General features: G+C 44.9%; 1 protein-coding gene across 2 annotated transcripts in view; it reads left to right on the forward strand.

Annotated features, from left to right (window-relative positions):
• LOC134936077 (zinc finger protein 84-like) overlaps positions 1-23,100 on the forward strand; it is a 37,133-nt gene extending 14,033 nt beyond the window's left edge. The window contains exons 2-4 of one of the 2 annotated variants that reach the window (XM_063930984.1): positions 18,191-22,377; positions 22,501-22,655; positions 22,820-23,100. In XM_063930984.1, coding sequence (XP_063787054.1) covers positions 18,362-19,666 — 1,305 coding nt within the window. In that variant the 5' untranslated portion in view covers positions 18,191-18,361 and the 3' untranslated portion in view covers positions 19,667-22,377; positions 22,501-22,655; positions 22,820-23,100. The remainder of the gene's footprint in view (positions 1-18,190; positions 22,378-22,500; positions 22,656-22,819) is intronic. The other variant, XM_063930985.1, reaches the window with a different exon arrangement.
• The last annotated feature ends 3,737 nt before the right edge of the window (positions 23,101-26,837 follow it).

Below are 26,837 nucleotides of genomic sequence, written 5' to 3' on the forward strand. Positions count from 1 at the left end.
GGTAACCTGGGAATTCTACCATGGGCCTTTCACACCGCACACCAACCCTGCAAGATGTCGGGTTGATATCGAGTTATATGTGAGGTGTGAAAGGGGTAATAGAGAGCCCCCACACACAGCCACTACTACTAAATAAGGACCGGAGAACAGCATCTAGCTGTCTCTGCTCATTTAGCTCTGTTTTTCAGAGACGAAGACAGTCTTGTCTCCATCTCTGCACCCAACATGAGCCACCTGCTCCGCTCACATGTCCACCTAGCCAAGCTCCTTCTGTGTGTCAGTGATCTGCTCTCCACTCTGTTGGGCTCATCATCCATTGTTCTGTGTTGCAGCACCCTGGGGATGTGTGTTCCCGGTGAGACTTGTGCACACTCCTCCTCTCCTTCAGATGTGCGCGGGCTTCCGGTAACTCCATCACCAGAAGCAACGTGTCCACCACCCAATCCACTGTGTGATGCATCCACTCCAAATACTTCTTCTTTATCTATACCAGCAGAAACCAGTCCTCATTGTTTCCCAAGGCTGTGGTGGTTCTGTAATGCTGGTTATTGAGAACAGAGTAACACGGGCTTATGTCTGGAGACTGGACAGGCATGTTGGTCACCGTCCCACCACATACACAAATATATAAAAAATATGCATGCATCACAAGCTTGGTGGAAACAAATTGAGGCTTTCTCTCTCTATACTGTGTGTATATATACTGGGATGTGGTCAGGATGCCAACAGTCAGATTCCCAGTGCCGAAATCCTGACATATGGCCACAATGCCGATGACAGAACTCCGACATCGGATGAAATTTCAGTACCGGAATCCTGATCGTAAGGATGTGGGGCATTGTGAGTGTTATAGGCCCTACACACTGGCCGATTTTTGGAAAGATATGAACGATCTCGTTCATAAATGAACGAGAACTTGTTCATATCTTTCAGTGTGGAGGCTCCAGCGATGAACGATGCGCGGCCCCGCGCTCGTTCATCGCTGGTCTCCCGTCGGCTGTGCATGCAGGCCAATAGGGACGATCTCGTCCATATTTGCCTGCACTTCAATGCAACCGCGTGACGGGGGGAGTGAAGAAACTTCACTCCCCCGTCACTGCTCCCCCGCCGCCGGGTCGCTCGTCGGCCGTATCCGCCGCTGGCCAGCTCGGCGGCGGATCGGCTAGTGTATAGGGCCCCTTAGACCACGGGGGTGGGGGAGTTAGGATTAACATAATTCTGCAGGGAAGGGAGGGTTATGGTTAGGCTGCAAGTAGTAAGGTTAGGTTTAGGCAAGTCCGAAGACGATTAGGGTTAGGCTGGGGGGGAGAGAGAAGGTTAGGTTTAGGCACCCCCAGGAAGGTATGTATGTATGTATGTATGTATGTATGTATGTATGTATGTATGTATCTCCTATATATTTGCCCAGATCTGTGACTCATTTCCTAATGCTGGGCATAGCTAGGAGCTCTCATTGGGTTAGCAGCAGGTCTATCACACCCAGGCCATAGCTGATTGGGCAAGAAATGCCCTCCCACACAGGTTACATCCAATGGGAGGCTCTGCCCTTTGGCTGCTGTGTGTTACCTGGACCTCACTCGGCTGCAGCAGGGCCGGATTATGATTTTGGGGGGCCCAGGGCACTTGAAACAGGGGATTCCTATCTCATTGCTGTGGCAGCTGTGGGTTCGGGGGCATGGCCTAATCATGGGATACGTGGCCACGCACCGTTATGCAAATTACGGGGATCTGTATTTTTTAATGAGATTTTGGCCCCTCAGCTAGTGGTAAATCCAGAGGGTGGAGTGATTAGTGTGATCGCTCCCCCCTACACACCCGCATAAGCAGAAGAAGTCTCCCTGCAACACCACAGACCAGCCAGCACACAGCAGCGTCTGCTGACTGTTGCACAATGCTGCTGCAGTTTCTGGCAGGACGTGGAGAGCTACAAAGCTGCTCCAGCCGGGGAGCCCCCTAAAACTGTGGGTCCCGGAGTACGTACCCCCATGGGCACCCCTCTTTATCTGGCTCTGGGCTGCAGAGAGACTCGCCGACGTGGGGAACTTGTGGTGCCTGGTCCGGGCACAGGAGCCTTCACTGCCTGCTGCAGGGAGCACCAACAAATGTAAGAAGCTTAGCTACTTCCAGGAGAAGAAGCATTACCTGCACCTCCCCCACTCACAGCACCTCCGGCACCCTCCCCAATTCGCAGCACCCCTGCAGCAACCCCTCCCCCATCCATGGTGGCTCCAGAACCCCTCCCCAACCTGTGGCACCCCCGCAACCGCCTCCCCCCACACATGATGGCTCCAGAGCCTCTCCCCCCACCTGCAGAAATCACAAGTCTCACAGGGGTGGGATTGGGGGTGTGGGAGGCTTCCTATTCAAGCAATAGGGAGGCCCAGGAAGAAGTACAGTAAACTCAGTCTCATAAATATAAGACTCTCTTGTAATTTGCAAAGTCACACTTGTATATTTGTGAAAAAAGTAGCACCTCCAGTTTTTTTCTAATTTTGACTGTATATCTGTGCGCATGTCTGACTCTGTATACAAAGTATGACAGAACTTTTTTAATACATTTTTTTTTAAAACCTGTGGATGCTAATTTTTACACATACAATACAAGTGTGTCCTTTGTGGGAATTGGACTATAGGGCATGGAAACCACCAGCAACACCACTATGCTAAGAGAACCTTGGAGATAGGTGATTGACACCTGCAGTGACAGTGATGTTGCTCATTATAATTTTTCTGTGTTCAAATTTTATACAGCACACCAGGGGAACTTTCAGTTGTATGGCATGTTGTCACTGGGCGCCTGCTGTTCTGGTGATTTCAAACTCCACCCTGCAGTAATTATGTCTTCAAACAGAACTACTACATTTAATGTGCACTGTCCCGCTTGCCAGGGCTTGCTACAGTGTTCAGTATTCTGTAGTGACGTATCCATCTGCTGCTATTCAGCACTGTACTGTAATTTTCATTAGTGGAACAATCACCACCCAGTGGTGAAACTGTGTATTGCATGCTGTGAATCCAATTGTGCCTTATCACGCCTTACTTTTCCAACCTGCACTATTTGTATGGTGCTACTAGGACTCCTGTATGGGGCAGCAGCAGCAACGATGAGCATGGCTACATCTGTACATCTCTGCCAAATCATCAGAGAGAGGCTAATAGGATGATAGTGGGCTCCTAGGCCCCACCAAGGGTGGGATGCTGAAGTATAGACATCCTAAGCCATAGTCACTTACCAGCCCATATAAAAGAGCTATCCAGGTACTGCAGGGAGGCAAAGGTTCATCTGAAATAAGTAAAGCAGAATGGGGAGAAGGTTTATTTTAATGGCCACTATGTGAAAAGTCCATGAAATAAATGGTTTATTCCAGGATGGAATGGGATGTAATAAGCTTTTAGAAAGAGTAGAACAGTGTTTAATAACAAAAATGCCTAAATAGTGAAATTGGGAGGACTGCCAGGTAAATTGGAAACTAAGGGCAAGAAATTTCTTTGTAAACAGAGAGAGAAAAATAAATGTGAAACATTGGTTTTATCAGGGTTGATTTGAATTTAGAGTAGGAGCCAAATAGATGAAGTTCATTAAATATATTTCAGGAGATATGTCAGGGGATTAGAGATGGACATTAAAACCTCATTGGCATAAAGGGCAATTTTATGTTCCCGGGTGCAAGAACCCTGATATTCATGGTGTTCTAGCACAAATAGGCAGCCAAGGGTTCCGTAATAAGGGCAAACATTAGAGGGGAAAGAGGGCAACCTTGACATTTGCCATAAGAGAGGGTTCGGACAAGGAGCCTTCAACTTGGACAAATGCTAAGGAATTGTGATAGTCAGCAGAGATGCAAGTCAGATATTCCCCACAAAGAGCAAAGGATCCCAGGACATAAATCTATGAACGTGACCATACATTTACAGCATCTCAGGCTATATTAGAGAAGGGAACTTAAATGATTTTGATGAATCGGGACCATCACTTCTGGGACAAAACCCACCTTATCAAGGTGAATAAATTGAGGCAAAGAGGTAAACTGGTGGCAGTCACCTTTGCAGATATCTGGAGGTCAACATTAAGGATAGAGATTGGTATGTAACTGCTGCATAAAGTCAGATTCTTACCTTGTATGGGTATGGTGGCCTACCCAAAATAAGCAGCATCCCTAAATGCATTAAAGAGATCAGCTAGCCTAGCAGCGAGGATTCTACTAAATGTCTTTTAGAGACTGGAAAACACATTGTGATCTGGATCCTTAGATGGTGACTTTCACAGAGGGACTGGTACCCTGAACCATAAGGACTATCACAGCATTTTGCAATTCAATGCAATACCCTCTGGTCTACAATTAGTTGGTCATGGGTTCTTCCTACAGCAAGATAATGCCCCAATATATGCCTCCAGGTTATTTCAGAACTAACTCATGGAAAAGAACATTGCAGTTGTAGGGTTGAAATCGGGTAAAAGCCAACACAATCTCCAGACTTTAACCCCATTGAGCTGGTTTGTGATAAACAGGACAAAGGGTGAAAGAAAAGCAATCTGCAAGTGCAGCACATTTGAGGGAAATTTTGCAACAGTGTTGGGAAGAACAAAACTTGAATTTAATTGTGGAGTGAATGTCATGAGCTGGTCCAGTGGTTATATATGCAAACGACTATTTTTTTCTTTTTAAATAATGTTTTTATTAAGTTCCAGATACACAGGAACCAAGAATAAAAGTACTTACAGAAATTGTACATAAGATAACAGAATTGAGTAAACAGCGGAAATTTACATAACACAATAGCACTGGAGCAGAGTGCTCAATTCGCCAACTGTGTACTCATAACCTTGGCATCAAACAAAAAAACAAAACAGAAAAACAAAAATGAAAGAACAGCAAATAATGCAAATAGGAGGATCAGAAGAAAAAGTACTATACAGTGACACAGAAGGGGAAACAAATAGAGGTAAAATCTCCTATATATTTGCCTTAATCTGTGACTCTGTGCTGTAACGCTGGGCGGAGTTACAGTGGTGGGTGGAGTTATTCAAATGAGTCACAGAACTGGGCAAATCTATAGGAGACCAGCAGCAGAAGCAAATAGTATGTACATGGCACAAGCAGGGGTGCATACCTCCCAGCTCTCTTCAGACAGAAGGAGGGACACACACACACACACACACAAAACACCACACGGCGAAAAGGGGGCGTGGTCAACGAGAGGGGCGTGGCTTCACAGGAGGGCCCCGTTTTCGTCAGTGAGGGGGCATGCCCAGCGCTCTGTGAGCTGCTGGCATGCCCCCAGGGGCAGATTATGAGTCTGGGGGGCCCAGGGCACTTAAGACAAGGGGCCCTATCTCATTGCTGTGCCTGCTGTGGGTTTGGGGCGTGGTCTAATCGCGCCCACAAAGCCACGCCCCCTTATGCAAATTCCAGGATTTTTTTTTTTTATGGAATTTTGGCCCCTCAGCTAGAGGTAAATCCAGAGGGGGTGGTCGCTCCCCCCTACACACCTGCACAGGCAGAAGAAAGCAGGGAGACTGCTGCCTCCCTGCAACACCACAGACCTGCCAACACGCAGCAGCGTGTGCTGACTGTAGCACAATGCTGCCGTTGTTGCTGGCAGGACGGGGGAGCTTCTGAGCTGGGACAGAGCTACTCCAGCCAGGGGGCCACATAAAACTGTGGGGCCCATGGTACGTACCCCCTGCCCCCCTTAATCCGGCTCTGCTGCTGGAACCCCCCTTAATCCGTACCCCCTGATGCCCCCTCTCCCTCTGTCTCCACTAAATTCACCGCTGCTCTAAGCAAAACAGAGAGTACAGGAGCTTCCCAACTGCCCCCCCCTCCCTCAACACCACCACCACCACCGCGGGACACTGTGGCCCACGGGTGGGACAGACCCTAAAAAATGGGACTGTCCCTCGAAAATCGGGACGGTTGGGAGGTGTGGGGGTGTGTGAGGGGGTATGCCGTACAGACACATGGGCACCGGCTCACTGTGTGCTTGACCCCCCACATCAGCATACTCAGCAGGGTCTCTCTGGGGCGGAGGAGCGTCACTTTCTGGCACACTCCACGCTTCTTAGCTACAGTTTTGTGGGGCACCTGCCGCTGTGCAGGTTCCGTACTGCCTCTGTTATCTCCAGCCCCGGCAACCCCACCGCTAGCTGTAGTGCTGCCGCCCGCAGTGAGGTGCGCCCAGCTCCTTCACACACTTTAGCTGGCAGGCAGCGCTGCAGAAGTCCACGCTGCTTGCAGGCTCCGACCCCCTCCTCCCTCCAGCCACAGCATCTCCTGGGGGCTAACCAGTCACTCCCAGTCTCCCCTTACCACAGTGCCCGGCAGCTGCTCAAGGTCTGCGGTGTGTGACTGAGGAGGGGGGGAGGGATGCGGACAGGCAGAGGAAGCAGGACTCCAGCCTGAGAGAGTCAGCCATGCCAAGTCTCCACCAGCAGAAGATCCCAACAGGTTGGAGTGGAACAGCAGCAGCCAGCAGCAGTAACTCCGGTAAGACACATCTGTCTGTCACCACTGTTCTGTCCCTAATACCAATCTCTCCCGTGCCCTGTGTTCTGTCATGTCCCTGTCACCGTTATCCTGGCCCTGTCACCGTTATACTGGCCCTGTCACCCTTATCCTGGCCCTGTCACCCCTATCCAGGCCCTGTCACCCCTGTGTTTGCCCTGTAAACCCTATACTGGCTCTGTCACCCCTGTCCTGGTCCTGCCGCCCCTACCATGGCCATGTCACCCCTATCCTGTCCCTGTAATTTCTGTCCTGGCCCCGTCGCCCCTGTTCTGGCCCCGTCACCCCTGTCCTGGCCATGTCACCCCTGTTTTGACCCTGTCACCCATATTCTGACCCTGTCACCCCTGTCCTGGCCCCGTCACCCCTGTCCTGACCCTGTCACCCCTGTCCTGGCCCTGTTACTGCATACCCTCCAACTACCTTTTTGGCAGGTACAGTACCCGTAGCGCCTCCAGACTCCTCCCCAATGCACCACACCTCCGCACCTTCCCCTCTACCACATGCGGCACCTCACCCCTCCCCCACACGCTGTGCCTCCAGACCCCCTACACCACCCGCGGCTTCCACTCCTCTGCCCCTCCACCACCCACAGCACCTCCAGACCCCCTCCACCATCCACCCCCCATATATGTCTCCCCCCACACCTGCCCCCCTCCACCCGCAGCATCTGCAGACTCCCTCCTCCATCCGCGGTGCCCCCCTCATCCACCCCTCCCCCACCTGCCCCTCCACCACCTGCAGCTCCTCCGGACCCCCTTCCCCATCTGCCGCACCACCTGTACCTGCCCCTCCCCTACTCACGGCACCTCCGGACCCCCTACCCCACCCCCGCCCCTTCCCATCCCACAGCACCTCCGGAACCCTTCACCCATCCGCAACATCCCCGCACCTGCCCCTCTCCCACCCTTGGCACCCCTGCCCTTCCCCCACTGGCAGTGCCTCGGGACCCCATCCCCCATCTGCAGCCCCCACTCCTCTGCCCCTCCCCCACCCCCAGCATCTCCCGACCCTTCCCTTCCCCATCCGGGCCCCCCCGCTTCCACCCCCCCTCTACCCGCAGCATCTACAGACACCCTCCCCCATCCACAGCCCCCCCCCGCACCTGCTACAATCTGTACATTGTGCCCTGCAGGTGCTGTTCACGCCGTCGCAAGGGGATGCGCCTCCTTCACCATCGCACGCCCTTTCATTGTGCAATATTTAACCACTAACAAAGGAATGCAGGTAATACTCTATATAATACAAATATTGAACCCCAGAAAGGCATGCAAGGGTTAAGGGGGCGTAGCCCCTTGCGATGGTGTGAAGAGCGCCCGTAGGGCGCGATGAAGCACCTAGTACTACATTATATGTGTCCATGGGAACGGCATATACAGGTATTGGTACATAGGGGTAGAAGAGAAATAACTGTTACAATTGGTTAGTATCAGATTGTGGGGACTTTAAAAGTAACAAATCTGTGGAGTCACTAATAGTCATAGCATGTCCCTGCCTTACCCGGAATTCCCTCCATTTCAACCAATTCCTATGAATTGAGGGAGGCGATATAGAGTACACCCCCCCTGCTGTTTCGAATAAGAAATGCTTGTGGGTATTATTACATAGAAACATAGAAACATAGAATTTGTCGGCAGATAAGAACCACTTGCCCATCTAGTCTGCCCTTTTTTTTTTTTTTTTTTTATCACTAACCTTATTTGATCCTTATTTCTTTGTAAGGATATCCTTATATCTATCCCATGCATGTTTAAATTGCTCTACTGTCTTAGCCTCTACCACCTCTGATGGGAGGCTATTCCACTTGTCCACTACCCTTTCTGTGAAATAATTTTTCCGCAAATTTCCCCTGAACCTCCCCCCCCTCCAGTCTCAGTGCATGTCCTCGTGTCCTATTGCTTCTCTTCATTTGGAGAATGTTTCCCTCCTGGACTTTGTTAAAACCCTTCATATATTTGAAAGTTTCTATCATGTCCCCCCTTTCCCTGCTCTGCTCCAAACTATACATATTGAGATTTCTTAGTCTTTCTGGGTATGTTTTGTGATGTGGGCCATGCACCATTTTAGTTGCCCTCCTTTGATAATTATTAATGATAGTCTGGATGGTGGGTATTGACTGCGATTTCCACAATTGACCTATTGCTGCCTTAGTGGATAGTAAGATGTGACCAGCAGTTCAGTAGGGTATATGTTGAATAGTGAAATAAGGCAAACACTGGGTCCAATGGCACCTCCACACCCAGCACTTCCCACAAAAGAGTGAACACTTCCGTCCACAACGGTCCCAGGATCAAGCATTCCCAAAAAATGTGTAAGATAGTGCCCACATGTCCACAATTTCTCCAGCAGAGTTGGGATATCGAGGGCCAAATACTATGAAGCCGTTGTGGAGTGAAGAACGCCCTGTGGCATAATTTATAAAACATTTTGGAATGTTGGAGACATTTAGAAATCTTGAAACACATTAAGGAAATAGTGTCCCACTCCTCCTCTCGGAGAACTATAGTGAGGTCTCTTTCCCATTTAATCTGCGAAGGTATATTACTGGTTTTAGTCAGAAGGACAATGTACTGATACCATCTAGACATCCCACCCCCTATGTCCAGGGGAAGACAACCTAGAATATAGAGGAGCAGGGAGGGGAGAGGGACTTCCAAACTTACTAGTACAAGAATGGAGCCAGTGCCGTATTTGTAAGTACTTAAAGAAATCCTGTTTCGGTATATCAAAATGGGATTGTAGGCGAGAGAAAGGTACTAAACCTGCTTCAGAGCAGAGATCCTTCAAATTCACAATTCCAGCATCTATCCAAGCGTCCAGCGTGAGATTGGGAATAGTACAGGCAATAGTTCTAACAGAAAGATCAGCTGCTGGCAGCGAAATAGTGGGGTCAGACGTTACCACTAAATGCCAGAGCTTTAAAGTACATCTAACTGCTTCTCCAGGGCCTTGTAATTTTGGAACGCCGTGGATAGGCAGCAGGAAGAGATCTATTATGTTAATCAATATCACAAAAAATCATTCAATAAGTACCCAAGGTTTGGGGTGGTGCATAGCAAACCAGTCCCTAGCCTGGTCTAGAAGACAGGGGAGTGGTATGCCTCCAAGCCAGGGTAGGCTACACCACCAAAATTCTTGGGTAAAGTCAAAACCTGCCTAGCTATGCGGGGTTTAGACCCCTTCCAAATAAAGTGAGACAATTTTATTAGCTCTGACACTGAGACGTTTGGGGAAGCTACGTGGAATAGCCCGAAACAAGTAGAGGGGATTAGGTAGCAATACCATCTTAGTTGCAGAAATATGCCCTAGCCAAGAGATTTCATGGAGGGACCATTCTTTAATTAATTTTTCAAAGGTGCATAATTGCAATCATACAAATCCGTGTCTAGTGAAAGATGAATACCCAAATACTTAATAGATCTCACTTGCCAAGCATATCTGTATCTGTCCTTGAGTAAAGCCAGTGCATGCAGCGGGGTATGGAGCGGTAGAGCTTCCGTTGTGGAAGTATTTAATTTATAGTAAGATATTCTGGAATATATATCCAGTATAGTATGGAGGGCGGGAAGGGAGGAGTCAGGGATGGTCAAACAGAGCAAGATGTCCTCTGCGAAAAGGTTGATCTTGTGATTCAATCCTCCTATCTCGGGACCTGTAACTGTCGCATCAGTTCTAATGGTCTCGGCCAGGGGCTCAATAGCTAGAGCAAAAATGAGGGGTGACTAGGGGCAACCTTGTCTAGTGCCGTTCAATATATCAAACCTACCTGACAGACACCCATTAACAAACACCCTTGCAGAAGGAGTGGGGTACAAGGCAAAAATAGTCCAAAAACCTTCCAAAGATTACAAATTTATGTAGAACAGATCTCCGATAACCCCAATGGAGTCTGTCGAATGCCTTTTCGGCATCCAACGAAAGGATCAATAGGGGCATTTTATGAGCATTACAATACTCCATGACGTTGTAAACTTTCCGAGTGTTGTCTGGGGCCTGCCTGCCTGGGACAAAACCAACCTGATCAGCTATGTGGGAAGGTAATAAGGGACAGGGGCGATTAGCGATAAGCTTCGCAAAAAGCTTTGTCTGTGTTTAACAGAGCTATAGGATGGTAATTTTGGACAGATGTGGGAGGTTTACCTGGTTTATGGATAGCAACTATTTGTGCTTCAAGCATCTCCCTCGCGAACGTCCCAACATCGGATGCCTCGTTAAAGATGGTCAACAGCTCTGGTGCCAAATCCGCTTTATAAGTTTTATAGAAATTGGATGGAAATCCATCAGGCCAGGTGCTTTATCTCGCAGGAGATCACCAATAGCTGCATCTAGATCAGTTATAGCCCAAGGGGAGCTGAGTGACAGGCAGGCCGCGGAGTCCAGCATCGGGAGGGAAAGTTTATTCAAAAAGGACTGGATTTAAGCCTCCATGGGCTGAGGAGTAGCCGGATCCAACTATAAATTGTAAAGTTGGGAGTAATACTCTGCAAAGGTGTTTGCTATATCATAAGGGTCACATACTCTGGAGCCTGTAGAGCAAGCATTCCCAACCGCGGTCCTCAAGGGACACCAACAGTGCACGTTTTAGTGATATCCAGACTTCAGCACAGATGATTAAATCAAAATAACTGAGGTACTAATTAAGTCACCTGTGTTCAAGCCTGGCCTTCACTAAAACCAGGACTGTTAGTGTGCCTTGAGGACCGAGGTTGGGAAACACTGCCGTAGAGGAACAAATATAATGAATTCTGGCCTTAGCTCGCCTACCTCGTAATTTCCGGGCCAAAAGTCGACCCGCCTTATTTCCAAATACATAAAATCTCTGGTACAGTCATGCAAAATTGCGTTGCACGTCCCGAAGAGAGAAAACATTCACCTTCTCCCTTGCGGCAAGCAAAAGCTTAAAAACATTTCTATTTTGGGGATTAGCCTTTTGCGTCATTTCAAGTTTGGCAGCTTCACTTTCAGCCAACAATCGTTCAGCATTTTGAGAATGTTTAAGCCGTGAAGCTGCCTGATTGGCTGACCCCCGTACTACCGCTTTAAAGGAGGACCAGTTATTAAAGATCGAGGTATCCTCCGGCTTGTTAGTATCTAGATATATCTGTATAGAATGTTGTATGGCAAGAAAGGCTTCTGGATGACTTAGTAAGAAATTCCCTAGCTTCCAGGTACCTGGAGATACTTTACGAGCTCCTAGGTCCCATACTACCAATAGTGGGGAGTGGTCGGACCAGGTCATCGGCAATATGATTATTTTCCTAATCGTCGATAACGACTCATTACCAGTCAAGACAAGGTCAATTCTAGAGTACGAGGAGTGGACATGTGAGTAAAAAGAATAGTCCCTAACCGTAGGATGTTTAGTCCTCCACGCATCATAGAGATCATACTCTCCAAGTAAATGGCGAAATCCAGAGTTCTTTTCTGAGGTGATCCTAGTCCTAGTTAAAGTACTTCTAGTGGGGCGAGATCTACCCATATAGGGGTCAACAACCAAGTTGAAATCTCCCAATATTATAATGGCCCCTTTAGCATGGTTCTGTATTAAGGAGCATAATTTCCTGCAAAACGGAAGTTGATCAGAATTTGGTGCATAGTGAGAGACCAAGGTGACCATAGTGTTTTCAAGCTGTCCTAATAATATGAGGTACCAACCTTCGGGGTCTACTATTTGGGATTCTAGGTTGAAAGAACAGCTTAGGGAAATTAGTATCGCAACGTCTGCCTTTTTTGTGGGTTGTTTCTGCATGAGCGGTCTTCTAAATCTGCCACTTTATCCCGCAAAGCTGGCACTTCTCCCTCAAGGGTATCATGAGAGTCGATAAGGGTATTATGAGATCCCACTACCTTACCCATCTTCTTTTCCAGGTGTCCGGTCCTCTTGCCTAAATCCTCAATAGAGCTTTGGGAAGACTGCAACAAAGTACAAAATTCAGATGCCACTTTGTCTTTAAACTGGTGTAACAAAAGCTTCATGTTGCCCACCGTTAAGGCTTCTCTGTCCTCCAGACTTGGCGAGGAGGGGGGGGGGGGTTATGAGGTGAGGATAAGGCTGTCATGGATGAGGAAGGCTTAGGCAAAGGGCCTGATTCGGTGGCAAGGACTCCAGTCCCCTGAGACGTGTTACGATAAGGAGAAGGCTTAAAAAAGGCGACTTCAGAAATTGATTTGGAGACTTTATGCTTTTTTGGAGGCATAATGTAGTACCGTCAAAAGAAAAAATAACACTAGTAGAAAGGTGAGTTCAGTGGGGGCCTCAGAACGGCAGATAGCTTCTATGCCATGTGTGTAGATGTGTTGGCTAATATTATTGCAGGGAGACACGGTGAGGACACATTTTTAAAGGTGATTACATCCTGTCAGAGCAACAGCGGAGTGAATGGCATCCACTTCTCAATAGAGAAACAGCAGTGAGGGCAGGGGATTCCAACCTCAAAGCTGTATAGGAGGAAGTTCACAGCGGAGTGAGCTATGGCACAGAGGACAGATGTATAGGAGGCCCAGGCAGGAGTGTGGAGATGGCATAAACAGGGCAGGCTGCCCTATAAATGCACTGGCACTATGCAGGATAGGACAACTGTATGATGCTGGTGTAAATGTAAAATGTCTGCTACAGAATTCACCTGACAGTCCTGGGTGTAGAGAGAGGGTTGTATTATAGTCCTGTGATGTCAGGGGGACCCGGGGCGAGAGACCACTGCAAAATGGGTGAGGCAGGTGTCTGCAGGCTATTCCGCGGGTTCCACTGTGGCCGCACTCCGCTCCTGGAGCTCACGGCCGGGTCTCCTATAAACTCTAGCCCCTGGTCTCAGCACTGGATGGATGGAGGTCACATTCGCCGGGTGATGGAGGGAGCTGCCTGACCCGCTGGTGCTGCTCAGTATGCTGCCACAGTTGTGGGTAGGTCCCAGGAGGGGTAGATGTGCTGTGCTTGTTGCAGGCTCTCTGAGCCCCAAATATCAGACAGGCGGGAGGGAGAACTCACCAGCTGTCCAGAGCTGCCACGGCCGCCGCCCAGCGCGGAGTGCACCAACTTCTGTCGCCGGGACTCAGGGAAAGATGTCACAGGCACTGCCGCAGCTCCCGTTGCAAGTGTGGATGCCACTGCTCCCTATCTCCGTGGTGAGGGTGTTCCGCTATGCCGAGAACCGAATCTGTGACATAGGGCCAACTGCAGCCCCCAGCTGCATTGTGAAGGGAAGGCAACAACCCGCAAGGACCCTAATAAGAGTCCTCCGGCTCCATGGCTGCATCCCCCTCTATCACACAAGCTGGGGGGTGGTATCAGGAGACAGTGGTGGTAGAGGGAGCCCCCAATAATGACTAAAACCCGTAGTATGTCTGGGTCTAGCAGGACCTTCTGGAGTCCATGTCCGTTTGGTTAGCTTGCTAGGCCACGCCCCCACAAACAGCTATTTTAAGGAGTAAAATATTTAAATTCTATGATTTATTTTTAGGTGGTTCTTAGGTCTTTGCTAACAGAACCACCTGTGCATCTTCCTCTGTGAATACACCCTCCTAGGAAAATTTCCTTACCCTGGTTTGAGTCACACTGCTTTGATAGGATGACACTTGAAGCCATGATCATTAAGTGGTCTTTTTTGTTCAATCATTTAGACTATGCTTAGAGCTTGAAAGCCTACAAAGGCTGGGATCTATCACTCAGTGTGGAAGACATACACTATCTGGTGTGACTACAGCGGAGTCTCTGAGCCCCAGATCAGGATGGCTTTGATGAGGGGCTTATTATGTGTCAATTCACAGCCCATTTTATCCCCTTTCACTGGAAACTGGCCTCCATTTTGGAGTTTCAGACCTTTATCCAGGGTTTTTTTTTCATATGCAACCATGTTATATTACCCTTTAAGACTTAAATTTGGACTCTCCAGTAGAATTAGGGGGTAATTAAGACTGTATCGCTACAGCGGCAGCGATCGCAGTCTGAATTACTTTGTGGAGTGTGCATGCACAATGGCCGTACTGCGCGTGCACACCCCGGGAGCCCAGTGAGATGCTATCGCATCTGCCTGTATGACAGGCAGAGGCATTCGCGGGAGGGGGTGAATATATTTTTTTATATTTTTATTGTTATTTATTTTTATATCTTTTATCTTTCTTATATGCCTCTTATGATATTCAATTGTTGCTATACAATATAAATTATGATGACTTCCGGAAAGTGGTCGATAAATGTATATAAGTCATGGAGACTGACCATATGGAGCGCACTTGACCCGCAAATTAGTATTACAACACACAGCGACTTGGTGGAAATTCATTGATATAGCGACCCACATGACCGGAAGTTACGATTATCTATATGGAACGCATTTGAGCCGCAAGCGGCAAGTGCAGTGTGTGAGAGCTTGATGGGAGTTCCTGTGAAGACGCAGACCACATGACCGGAGGTGACGATATCGGAAGAGCGATGTTTTGAATGTTCTAACGAACTGTTCCACAGCTGACTTTGTTTTTTATGAATTGCGGGGGTATATAAGGGAGGTCTATTGCTACATGGGCACTATCTGCTTTGGAAAAAGGTTAAATCCGTAACGCGTTAAGCGGGATCATGTCCTCTGTATCCTGATGGATTCCTGCACACCGTTTGTACACTGCCTGGAAGGCTGAGCTGTGGGTAACTGGGACTCGTACTTACCTTGCTGTAAACAACCATCCCAGCAATCCAGTGTGGTGTCCTCTTGGGAATTGCAGGATAAAGACATATGATATGCTTGTTATTCTACTTTACCATGCGAGTGCATTTATGTAAAAATAAAAAACCTATTTGTATAAGGGAATATTGCACTATCGGTCTCTCTTTCTGCTGTATGTGTATCGGAGGCAACTCTGACACATATCCTACAGGTTGAAAGCACAAAGAAAGCTGGGTCCATTTTGGATTTCTTGTGGAGTCTATTTGAGGAAATCTTGAACATAAAGATACCTTGATATGCCTGAAATTTCTGGGAACTTTGTGAGTGAGATGTGTTAAACATATTGGATATTCTATGAAAAGGATTTCTACACTATTGTGTTTTTTTCTCTTTTACATGAGTGGTATTTGATGTTTTTACCTGATGGTGAACACAAACACACAGTCTATAGGTTGTGAAATACAAGTATAAGATTGAAGAGAACAAGCATTAGTAATATGACTTGTTACATTTGGAAGGCGCCTTAGTGGAGAATATTATATCCTAGAACTGTGAATGTTTTGCAGTAGGTGAAACTTCTTTATATCTTTGCTGGGCTGACTTCTGGATCTTGTTGCGCACTCTGTAAACCACTTATTTTCCTTGAGTTGGTGGGGTGTGGTCTGGACAACGGAGGTGTGTCCGGACCATTTGGGGGGGGGCGGGCCGTGGTGGCTGCGTGATGTCACGCAGCTGCTGCGACCCAAAGCGCGGTGGGTAGCTCCCTGCCGCTGCACAGGAGCTATGCTGGCAGGGAGCTACTAATCAGGTACATAAGCATCACCGCTGTGCCATACCTTTATACCTGTGCGGGGTGGGTTGACCCCCACATGCACGGCAGACTTGCCTTGTGCTGGGCATGTCAGAGTAAATGATCGTACAAGTGCTAAATTTAGCACATCTACGTTCAACTTTGAATTCCCCCCTTAGTGTCTATGTTTCATTTAAATCAGGAACTTATCCTGCTGGCTTCTCAGCATTCCAGTTCTTCTAGTTCTGCGAGCCCATTTCATCTCCTGCATGTGATACACCCCTTAGCAATCTATATTGATCAGACTGCTTAGCAAGGCAGCGAGCTGGTCTTCCCTGCACACGTTTATGACATTTTACAGATTCTCAAAACCTTTTGTGTCTTGGGATGCCCGTTTTGGGTGTTGAGTGTTGCTCATGGTAATTCCAAAGCATTCACACCCTTTATAAGCTCGCTGCAGGAAATACTAGTGTAAGCAGTTGCCCCCCTGATTGGAGGTAGAGAAATCAGGATTTTTTTTGTGTAAGCAGTTGCCCCCTGAATGGAGGTAGAGAAATCAGTATATTTGTGTAAGCAGTTGCCCCTCTGATTGGATGTAGGGGTTTTGTATAATGACTGTTACATCTGTTTCTCATAGTCCATCTGGGTAAACTGCCTTCCCTCCCTTATGATTATATTGTTGTTGTCTTGTTTCTGTTTTTTTAATTTGAATGTGGTGTCTCCATTAGGGCTTTGTTAGTGAAACAACTGGTGTCCTACTTGATGTAGGAGGGGTATATAGGGGAGAGAGCATCAATTAGGTTTAAGTAATTGCTTTCTCCAAGTACCCAACTCTATGCCCAGTGTAAGCCATGTCCCCCAGTTTGACAATGAGAAACAGATTTTCTGGAAAGTACATAAGAAAATTCGGATTTTCTTTGTCATGAATACAAGCACCAAACCTACCCGTGTCTCTTACATAGACATCTATGTGCTCTTATATACTGGTTGCTCAGGTTACAGATCCTGGAATGCTGCTGTTTCCTCTACACACGCTGCTCAGAATGATTGTAGTGTGTCACATTATCCCCATTTCCATGACTTGTGCAGAGAAAGAGGCAGCATCCTGGTGCATCAGCTGATGGGAGGTATGGCCAGATTTGTAGCATATATCACCTATCTATGCTTTTTACAGGAGGTCAGAATATCATTAAATAGATTTTGTATGAAACCCTTTCTCCACACCTCTCCTCCCTTCCCCACTGTCCGCTCACTCCTGTGCATCTCTGACACTGGGGGGAGGGATCAGAGTTCTTACCAAGGGGGGTATCCAATTAGCCTTGATAACACAATCTGAGATCGCAGCTAATGTTATCACACCTACCTCCTAAATCCTGTTATCGCAGCCTGCGCGCTCCCATTTATCATACCTATACTACTCCAAAATGGCAATAACAGGAAACGCGTGATAATTCTAGCTGGATTTGGAGAAAGTGAGGAATTCTGCCTGTACCCCCCAAAAAAATCAAACTAACTTAGGAAAACACTGTAGACGTCTATTAGTGGCCATAATAAAAATATTTACTGTCATTAAATTAGGTCAAATTTCTGTTATATGCATTTTAAAAAAAAAATGCATTAAGATTATATAAAGCAATTTTTTCAGCAAAATAAGTGCTCTAATTAAATTTGGGGTATATAAAAATGGGTATAAGTATATATTTGGGTAATTTTAGGGAACTTTAAAAAAAAAAGAGGAAACCTAATAAAAATAATTAAAAACTTCTAAGTGCCTCATTAGTCATTCAGAGGGATGTACCAGGGATTCAGAACCAAATGGCAACATTTTTAATATGTATTTTTCATTACTTACCACCAGCTCAAAGATGGTGAAGAGAAATGCACAATAAACCCTGTGGAGACTTATCAATAATAACTTATCGCCACTAACACGATACCAAATGATTGCATTTGTGATAAGTTATCAATATACTGCAGCTAATTGGATACTGCCTGTCATTTCATTCCAAATTGATAACATCATTTATTATAATTTGATTTGTTTTATATACATAAGTTGTATCTGTGGCAGGAGGAAAGGGGTCTCTGTACTGCACACCTGACTGGAAATGGGAGCCCAGCAATTAGGCAACATACATAAAGATACATCATGTTCCTTATACAATATAACACTGCAACTGATTACAATGGTGATCTTCAGGCTATTAAATAACAGATTTTATTTTTCTATTTTTTTACAGGTAACTTAAGGAGCTGGAGTCCCACTAAGAATAGAAGACAAGGCTGCAGAAAGAAACGGGAAACGATCTTGTTCCCTGATCTAGAAAACTAAAGATATAATTTCTTCTTTAGCTTCTGAATGGTTCAAAGAAACGATTTTCATTTTATGGATAGAAGTTTTTATCCATTACATGATGAGTCTCACAGGAGAGAGACCACATCTGTGTTCTGAGTGTGACAGAAGCTTTACATGCAAATCAAAACTTATCATACATCAGAGGAGTCACACGGGAGAAAGACCATTTATATGTTCTGAATGCAGCAAGTGTTTTTCCCAGAAGTCATGTCTTCTTATACATCAGAGGAGTCACACAGAAGAGAAACCATTTATTTGTTCTGAATGCAGCAAGTGTTTCTCCCAGAAGTCACATCTTGTTATACATCAGAGGAGTCACACAGGAGAGAAACAACATCTGTGCTCGGAGTGTGACAGACGCTTTACATGTAAATCACATCTTATCAGACATCAGAAGAGTCACACAGGAGAGAAACCACATATGTGCTCGGAGTGTGACAGAAGCTTTACATATAAATCGCAGCTTATCAGACATCAGAGGAGTCACACAGGAGAGAAACCATTTGAATGTTCTGAATGCAGCAAGTGTTTTTCCCAGAAGTCAGAGCTTGTTATACATCAGAGAGTTCACACAGGAGAAAAACCATTTGAATGTTCTGAATGCAGCAAGTGTTTTTCCCAGAAGTCAGAGCTTGTTATACATCACAGGAGTCACACAGGAGAAAACACAATTATATGTTCTGAATGCAGCAAATGTTTTGCCAGGAAGTCATATCTTGTTATACATCAGAGGATTCACACAGGAGAGAAACCATTTAAATGTTCTGAATGTAGCAAGTGTTTTTCCCATAAGTCATTTCTTATTCGACATCAGAGGAGTCACACAGGAGAGAAATCATTTATATGTTCTGAGTGCAGCAAATGTTTTTCCCATAAGTCAAATCTTGTTATACATCAGAGGAGTCACACAGGAGAGAAACCATTTATATGTTCTGAATGTAGCAAGTGTTTTTCCCGGAAGTCACATCTTGTTATACATCAGAGGAGTCACACAGGAGAGAAACCATTTACATGTTCTGAATGTAAGAAGTGTTTTTCCCTGAAGTCAGAGCTTGTTATACATCAGAGGAGTCACACAGGAGAGAAACCATTTGAATGTTCTGAATGTAGGAAGTGTTTTTCCCAGAAGTCGCATCTTGTTATACATCAGAGGAGTCACACAGGAGAGAAACCATTTACATGTTCTGAATGCAGCAAATGTTTTTCCAGGAAATCACTTCTAATTATACATCAGAGGAGTCACACAGGAGAGAAACCATTTACATGTTCTGAATGTAGCAAGTGGTTTACTAGAAAGGAAACACTCAGTAATCACATGCAGAGTCACTCTGAGGGCCTGAATGCAGCTTGTGTATCATAACTAATGTAACTTATCACAACTGTATGAATTCAATGGAAACCAATATTTATTTTCTGAATGTGACAAGTGTTTTATATAAATGACTGTTGATAAAGACAGGAGAGGTCAGACAAGTGGAAGTGGAGGTACTTTTCCCCTTGGGAAGGTCTCTGTGTTAGGAACTAGAGCTGCAGTATAACAATAGCCAATGACCGTGGGACTGCCATTACTGAGCTCTGTAATATACAGCTGTTCTGCTCATGCAGGTGCTGGGACTAGTAGAGAGTTCCAGCAGCTCCTCTCAGTACTGGGATTCCTTCTCTGACCAGCAGGGCTATGAGTGCTGGGTATTTCTACAGGAACAATGTATGCTGTTCTGTTTCACCGTATGGGTTATTGTACGGGGTGTTATTTTTAACCACTTTTAGATGCCATTTTGTCCATGTTTAACTCCATTTTGTATGTGTATGACCTCATTGCTTTATATACTGTACATACTTTTTATTAGGATTAGTGCTTTGCAGACATATAGGCACCAGTTAGAAATAAAGTCTCACGTTAAGTTACAAGTTTTCTTTCACCTTTGACATAGTGTGAAAGACGTAGTGAGTGGGAAGTGTATACAGCTTTTAGGGTGGTTGATTATAATAAATAAATGTTCCTGTTATCAGTATCTCAGATGTCTTGATAAAGGCCCAGTTTAGGGCTGAAACGCGTCGACAAAAAGGAGTGTGAGTAGCATACCATCTGGATTTTATCTATTTTTTTAAATTTTGGTTTTATTTAAAAAGGAGGATTTTATTTCTCTTTGCCACTTTTATGGTTTGGTCCATGTAATGCTGTATGATCTTTTTCATACACTTTCCTCAAATTTTTTCCCCCCGTGTATTGTTAAATAAATATTTGTAAACCTTCCTTCTTACTCCATTGTGAGTGCCAATATTTTTTTTCAATTTTGGCGTGTGCGGATAACTACATGGTCCGAACTACAAGCCATATTTCCCACCTGGAACCTAAAGATACCTTGATGGGAGATACACAGCACATCGAATTGTGAGTTGGGGTACGCCATATTGACTGATCACCCCCACTTTGTGAAGTTAAAGATACCTTTATGGGCTTTTTATCAGCTCCCCGAGTGTGAGTGTTGGGGTACGCACACAATTACCTTCTAGTGGAATTACATCTGTGGTTTATTTGAGTCCAGTATATACTGTACCATCAAATAGAATCTCCCCAAAGATACCGCTATTATTTAGAACCCCCATTTTATATGTGAGTGGGGTACGCATTGAACCTATCTGCCTCAGATTTATTTACACATTGCATTTAAGATTCGCAAAACCTACTACACATTGGTTTGCTTGTTTTCTTTTTTCATATGATGCACATTGGGAGTTTCCATGAACAAAGCCAAAACCGCAAACTGAAATCTCTGTCCAGGACCTAAAGATACCTTGATAGGAGGTGTACAGCAGTCCAAACTGTGAGTTGTGGTACGCCATTACAGACTACTATTATCCCCTAGGAGAGAAAGATACCTTTATGTGTTTTACATCAACCGTTTGAGTGTGAGTGTTGGGGTACGCATCATCTGCCTCCATTGGGAATCCACAACAAACGATTGAGGTGTTGAGCTGAATTCCCTATTCATCACACTGGGTGTTATAAGAAATTGAAAGGTTAACCACATAAAGAAACCGTGATGCGATTAATGCCTCCTCTTTAGAGTGTGAGTGGGGTACGCTTTGGATCCACCCTAGTTTTATAGAGGAGTCTGATTTCTTTTTCTATTGCTTAAGTGTTGATAACATTTACCACACATTGGTTGTTTTTTGTTATCCTGTCTTTCATGTCAACTATGTTTGGAGACCTTACATACAATTGATTAGAACTGGAGACACAATTTTAGACCTAAGAACCTTCCATGCAACTCAAAAGGGATGTTATGGTGATATTCTACTTACCTTAGCGCTTGTGGTGTACGACAGTATTTCAAATTTCTTGTGTTTTGTTTGTTTATTTAAATGTGGTGACATTTAATTCGAAATCTGTTACATCTGAGCTGCACAGCGCCAGTTTGAACCACCCCCTACATCTTTGTTTCTACATCTGAAAGGGTACAGTTGTCTAGAATAACATAAATTATGTTATCCTGAATGACTACTGCACCCAGCGTCACAGACCCTGAATGTAATATCTGGTAAGACAATGTTAGCGTATCCTTGCAGGGTTATAAAGCCTAGAGACTTACACATAGCAAGTAGTTCTGATGGAAGCTAGGTATGGCTGCAGCGGACCTAGACTTCTACAAACCCCCTCCAGCTTTTAACTTGCAACAAAGTTATTAGGCGGGACCCAAGAGAATGACTGAACTACATTAAACTACTTAGTTAATCGATGACCATCATCTGGGACAGATCTTATAACAGGGATAAGAGCAGAGCGTATCTGATTTCATTATTTTTGGCTCTTCACAAGATATCTCCCATGATAAGAGATGTGAATAAAGAAAAGAGAGTGGAACAGGCACGGCGATGGATTGAGAGTGGTGAAACATTTCATGATGTTATTTTCACAGATGAATCGTCTGTTGCCCTTGAGCGGTTTTCCAGAATGTCATTCCGGAAACGTAACCATATCATTAAAACCATGCCCAAAGCATCCATTGAAAGTCCATGTATGGGGAGGCATATCACGATTAGAAGCTGGTCCCCTATTATTTTTCGAAGGTACAGTACTATACTTTATTCTGTGCCTGTGTTCTGTAAAAATACATGCTGTACTGTAGAGTATATGTAACTGCACAATAAAATAAGTTGCTTATTAATGAACATTTTTTTTGATTTCTGTAGGGATCATGGATAAGAAATTTTTCCAAGAAACAATAGTAGAGGGATGTATGGTGCCATTTGTGAATAAATATTACCCAAGACAATGATCCTAAACACTCCGCCTCAGCCAAATTTATGGAAGAGAAAGGTATGAATTGGGAACGCACACCACCAGAGTGAGTATTCTTTCAACAGTGTACAAGTAAAATTTTGGATAGCACTCTAGTACTGTAAATTAATTTTTTTATTTAATAAACAGTACAATATTGTATGTTTAATTTTCTCTATTTACTGTAATGTCATTAATTTTTTCTATACGCTTTTTATTTTTTTTATATAGATCACCAGACATGAACCCAATCGAATTAGTGTGGGCTCAATTGAAGAGGTACATTAGGAGTGTTGCGAAGCCAACAACAAAACAGCAGCTGTTGGATGGGATAAAGAAATTTTGGCTAGAAGTACTCACACCTGAACATTGTAATAATTATATAAATCACCTGTATAAACTATTACCTGTTATAGTCGAAAGAAATGGTCAAGCCACAAATATGTAGTTCTGTACTGTATTTTCTGTTTAAAATTTTAAATTGGTGCATTATTAAAAATGTTTATAAAATTGCCTTTGTCTGATTATTGCATAAGCTAATGTAGAATATTATACAGTAGTAATGTTATTGATGTGTATGAACAGTTATTTTCAGTTTTATAAGCCCTGAATAAGAGTACTCTACATTTTGATAAGTACAGTACATGGAATCAGATGTTGTAATAAATACTTTTTTGTACATTAATATTGATGCTTTTCCAATAAATATTCCATTATACAGTATGGTACAGTACATGGGGGTAACTATAGTATGATGTGACGTTATGGGGGAGAAATACTGTATACACTAAATGTACAGTAAAATGTTTTTTACTTATTACAAACACACAAATCCCAGATGGAAATCTGCTTTACACAGCAGACAGCTTATGGTGACAGAACTTACCTACTTACCCATAGTCGTGGTATATTTTAGATTGCCTAATGAGACACTTCTGCAGCATTGCCAAGGATTAATGTAAAACCTGTGTGCAAACAGTATCTCTATTGAATGCAAAGTACAGTAACAGTACAGTATTACCAGAGCCGTACCTGACCAACATGATGCCCTAGGCTACATTTTGGCTGATGCCCCCTTGCACAGATGCTAGTTCTGCCTCTAACCATGCACCCCTTTCCCAGCACCATTACCCATTTTGGCACTCCTACCCCTATATTTTAAATAGGAAAAATGTGCATTTAGTGCCAGCCCAAAACAGTGCATGTTCTTGCTGGGAAGGGGCATGGTAACACAATAATTCCCCCAGTTGAAATGACACAACACAGTACTGCAACTTTATTCACATTATATCATGCAATAGTGTCTCTTATTCTCGTTACATCATATGATAGTACCACATTACTCCTAACAGTATTGCCCCTTATTCACATTACACCCCACCACATTGATCTTTATTTACATTAGACCACAGGTTCTCAAACTCGGTCCTCAGGACCCCACACAGTGCATGTTTTGCAGGTCTCCTCACAGAATCACAAATGAAATAATTAGCTCCACCTACTGTATGGACCTTTTAAAATGTGTCAGTGAGTAATTAATACACCTGTGCACTTGCTGGTTTACCTGAAAAACATGCACTGTGTGGGGTCCTGAGGACCGAGTTTGAGAACCACTGCATTAGACCATGCAGTAGTGCCCTTTCTTTGTTACGCCAGAAAATATTGTAGTACACCTTATACACATAATGCCGCACATTAGTAATGCATTTCATATTTAAATTTTCATATTTCATTTCATAGAGCCGCAGTCACACACAGAATATAGGCGTGTAGCATCTCATTTTATTCAGCAGAAGCTGATTATTCCCCGTTTGGCTAGTTTGCCAGCTCTGTATATTACAATAGAAAAAAATAATAGTGTCAGTGAAAAAAACACCTCATGACAGATACTGTACAGAAGCTCATGTCTAAATGTACAGTAAGCAGTGATACCTTGCCATTGGCTTTATATTAAGCCTTAATGGCAAGGGGACTTGGCCGCAGACTTACTGTACTGTACCACATCCCTAACTTTAATAGACCACACTGTTGCTTAAACTCCTTGTTTTGTGTCTGTATACTGTACATTATACAGCATTTATTATTTGATCATTCTATGGGACCTCATTGCCTCTGTGTACTGTTATTTTAGCTAGGGGATTGTGATGCTCCTTCGGCATTGCCCCGTAGCCTGCAAAACTTATGCCATCTCTCACTCCATATCCGAGCGCTGCCTGCCACGTGGTGGGGGTTCAGGGGCGGGGGGCCATTCTGCCAGTGTGCTATGAGATAGAGTCCGGTGTACCGTAATATGCATAGACCTCGCTTATGCCTATCGCCCCTGTGTATTTTAGCTAGGGGATTGTGATGCTCCTTCTGCATTGCCCCGTAGCCTGCAAAACTTATGCTATCTCTCACTCCATATCAGAGCACTGCCTGCCACGTGGTGGGGTTCAGGGGCAGCGGCCATTTTGCCAGTGTGCTATGCGATCAAGTCCGGTGTACCGTAATGTGCATATTCCTCGCTTATCCCTATTGCCCCTGTGTTAGCTAGGGGATTCTGATGCTCCTTCAGCACTTCCCCGTTGCCTGCAAAATCTATGCCGTCACTCGCTCCATAGCTGAAGGCCTCCATGGGGCAAGGAGTCACAGGCGGTAGCCATTTCAATTGAGTCTGCCCTGCTACAGAATTGTATGTGTACCGTATGGTGCATAGAACCTTAACAGTACATCTGCTCCTGCAGCTTTGCCCTGGTTTATGTGAATAAAAATAATAATAAAGTGTCTGGAAAAAACTAACATGCATTTGTACTTTAGGAATCGAACACGGGACTCTGAGTATAGGAAGTGGAAGACTTCACCACTTTGCCGCAGACAGATGAATAAATCCATTGGTTTTGATTATGCCATAATGGCTACGGAATTAGAATGCTAACATACTGTACAATATTCCTAATATCATTAGGCAATAATTAACTTCTAACACGTCCATTTGCGTCAGTGTACACTACTGGTTTTATGTTGCTTTGTCTGTGGGACTTGGACGCTTACATATTCCTAAAGTACTGTAAATGGACCATATATGCTGTACTATTTGCGTCTGTACTGTATATACTGTATTAAATAATGCAGCATAATGAGACGCTGTATATACTGTATGCAGCGTAACGAGACGCACTAGTAAAGTAGTCCTTACTATATATTTCAGTATTGTATTTTATGGGAGACCACACGCATGCGCAGTGGTGATTGTAAAAAGCGACATCTGGTGGATGATCGCAGGTATTACATGTAAAGGTAACGCCCAACGCTCTGTCTGCCTCCTTGCGATAAGATACACCTCTCTGTGACTAGGCGCGCCTCCCTACGCACCAGTACGCTGCGTATGCTCAATCAGGACAAATGCCTCAGTCAGTCAAGATAAAGGTGGCTACATCTGTATGTGGGTGGTCAGTTTACTTTAAATGTGACACAGGTTTTAAGTCTACTTCCTAGGGCCTCATTCACACTGCTATGCAATGCTGATGTTCCTGCAACTGAGCGATTATCAGTAGACTGCACATGTCCCAAGCTACTCTTGCAATGCCAATCGCAACTAGGAACAAAAGTATAGTGCTATGAATTGTTTGAGGAAGGGGGGTCCAAAATCAGTATCTTGCCTAGGGCCCCATGAGGTCTAAATACAGCTCTGATGAGTGGAGGATAATATGAAGAAGCAAAGAGTGTTTAAGTATGTTCTATAGAACTCCTATAGGACACTCCAAGCATCAAAAATATTGTGTTTAATGAGGGATGTTGGAGGAACCTATTTTAATCTTGGGGGATCTAGCCATACTGGAACTATATTACAGTATCCTCCAATAATGAGTCTTCCCTTTGTCAGCTTAGTCAGGTAGGTAAAGAAGGAAGCCAGAAAGGTAATTGGGCCCACATTAGGGGTATAAACTGTGGCAGTTGTATGACCTAGAAGAATGTGATAGAATTATTTGAAATTACCTTGAGGGTCTGTTATGAGTCACCAGCATGACTCATCACTTCAACGGGTTATGGCTGTTGCTAAGCAGCTGGGAAGCTGCGTAACTCTGCTGCATGGGCCACTGGTCCGAACGGTTGCTGAGCAAACACAATGCCGGGTGGTGCAGGGCACTCTGGGGCTAGATTAACTTGGCAGCCAGAGATTGGTTGTACGTGCCATCACGCAGTTGATGTGAGTATCTCATTAGAGAGGCTGGTTCTCTCCACAGCTGCTGATTGATTCTTACCTTTGTTA

The sequence above is a fragment of the Pseudophryne corroboree genome, chromosome 6, assembly GCF_028390025.1.
Source record: "Pseudophryne corroboree isolate aPseCor3 chromosome 6, aPseCor3.hap2, whole genome shotgun sequence".
Taxonomy (NCBI): Eukaryota; Metazoa; Chordata; class Amphibia; order Anura; family Myobatrachidae; genus Pseudophryne; species Pseudophryne corroboree.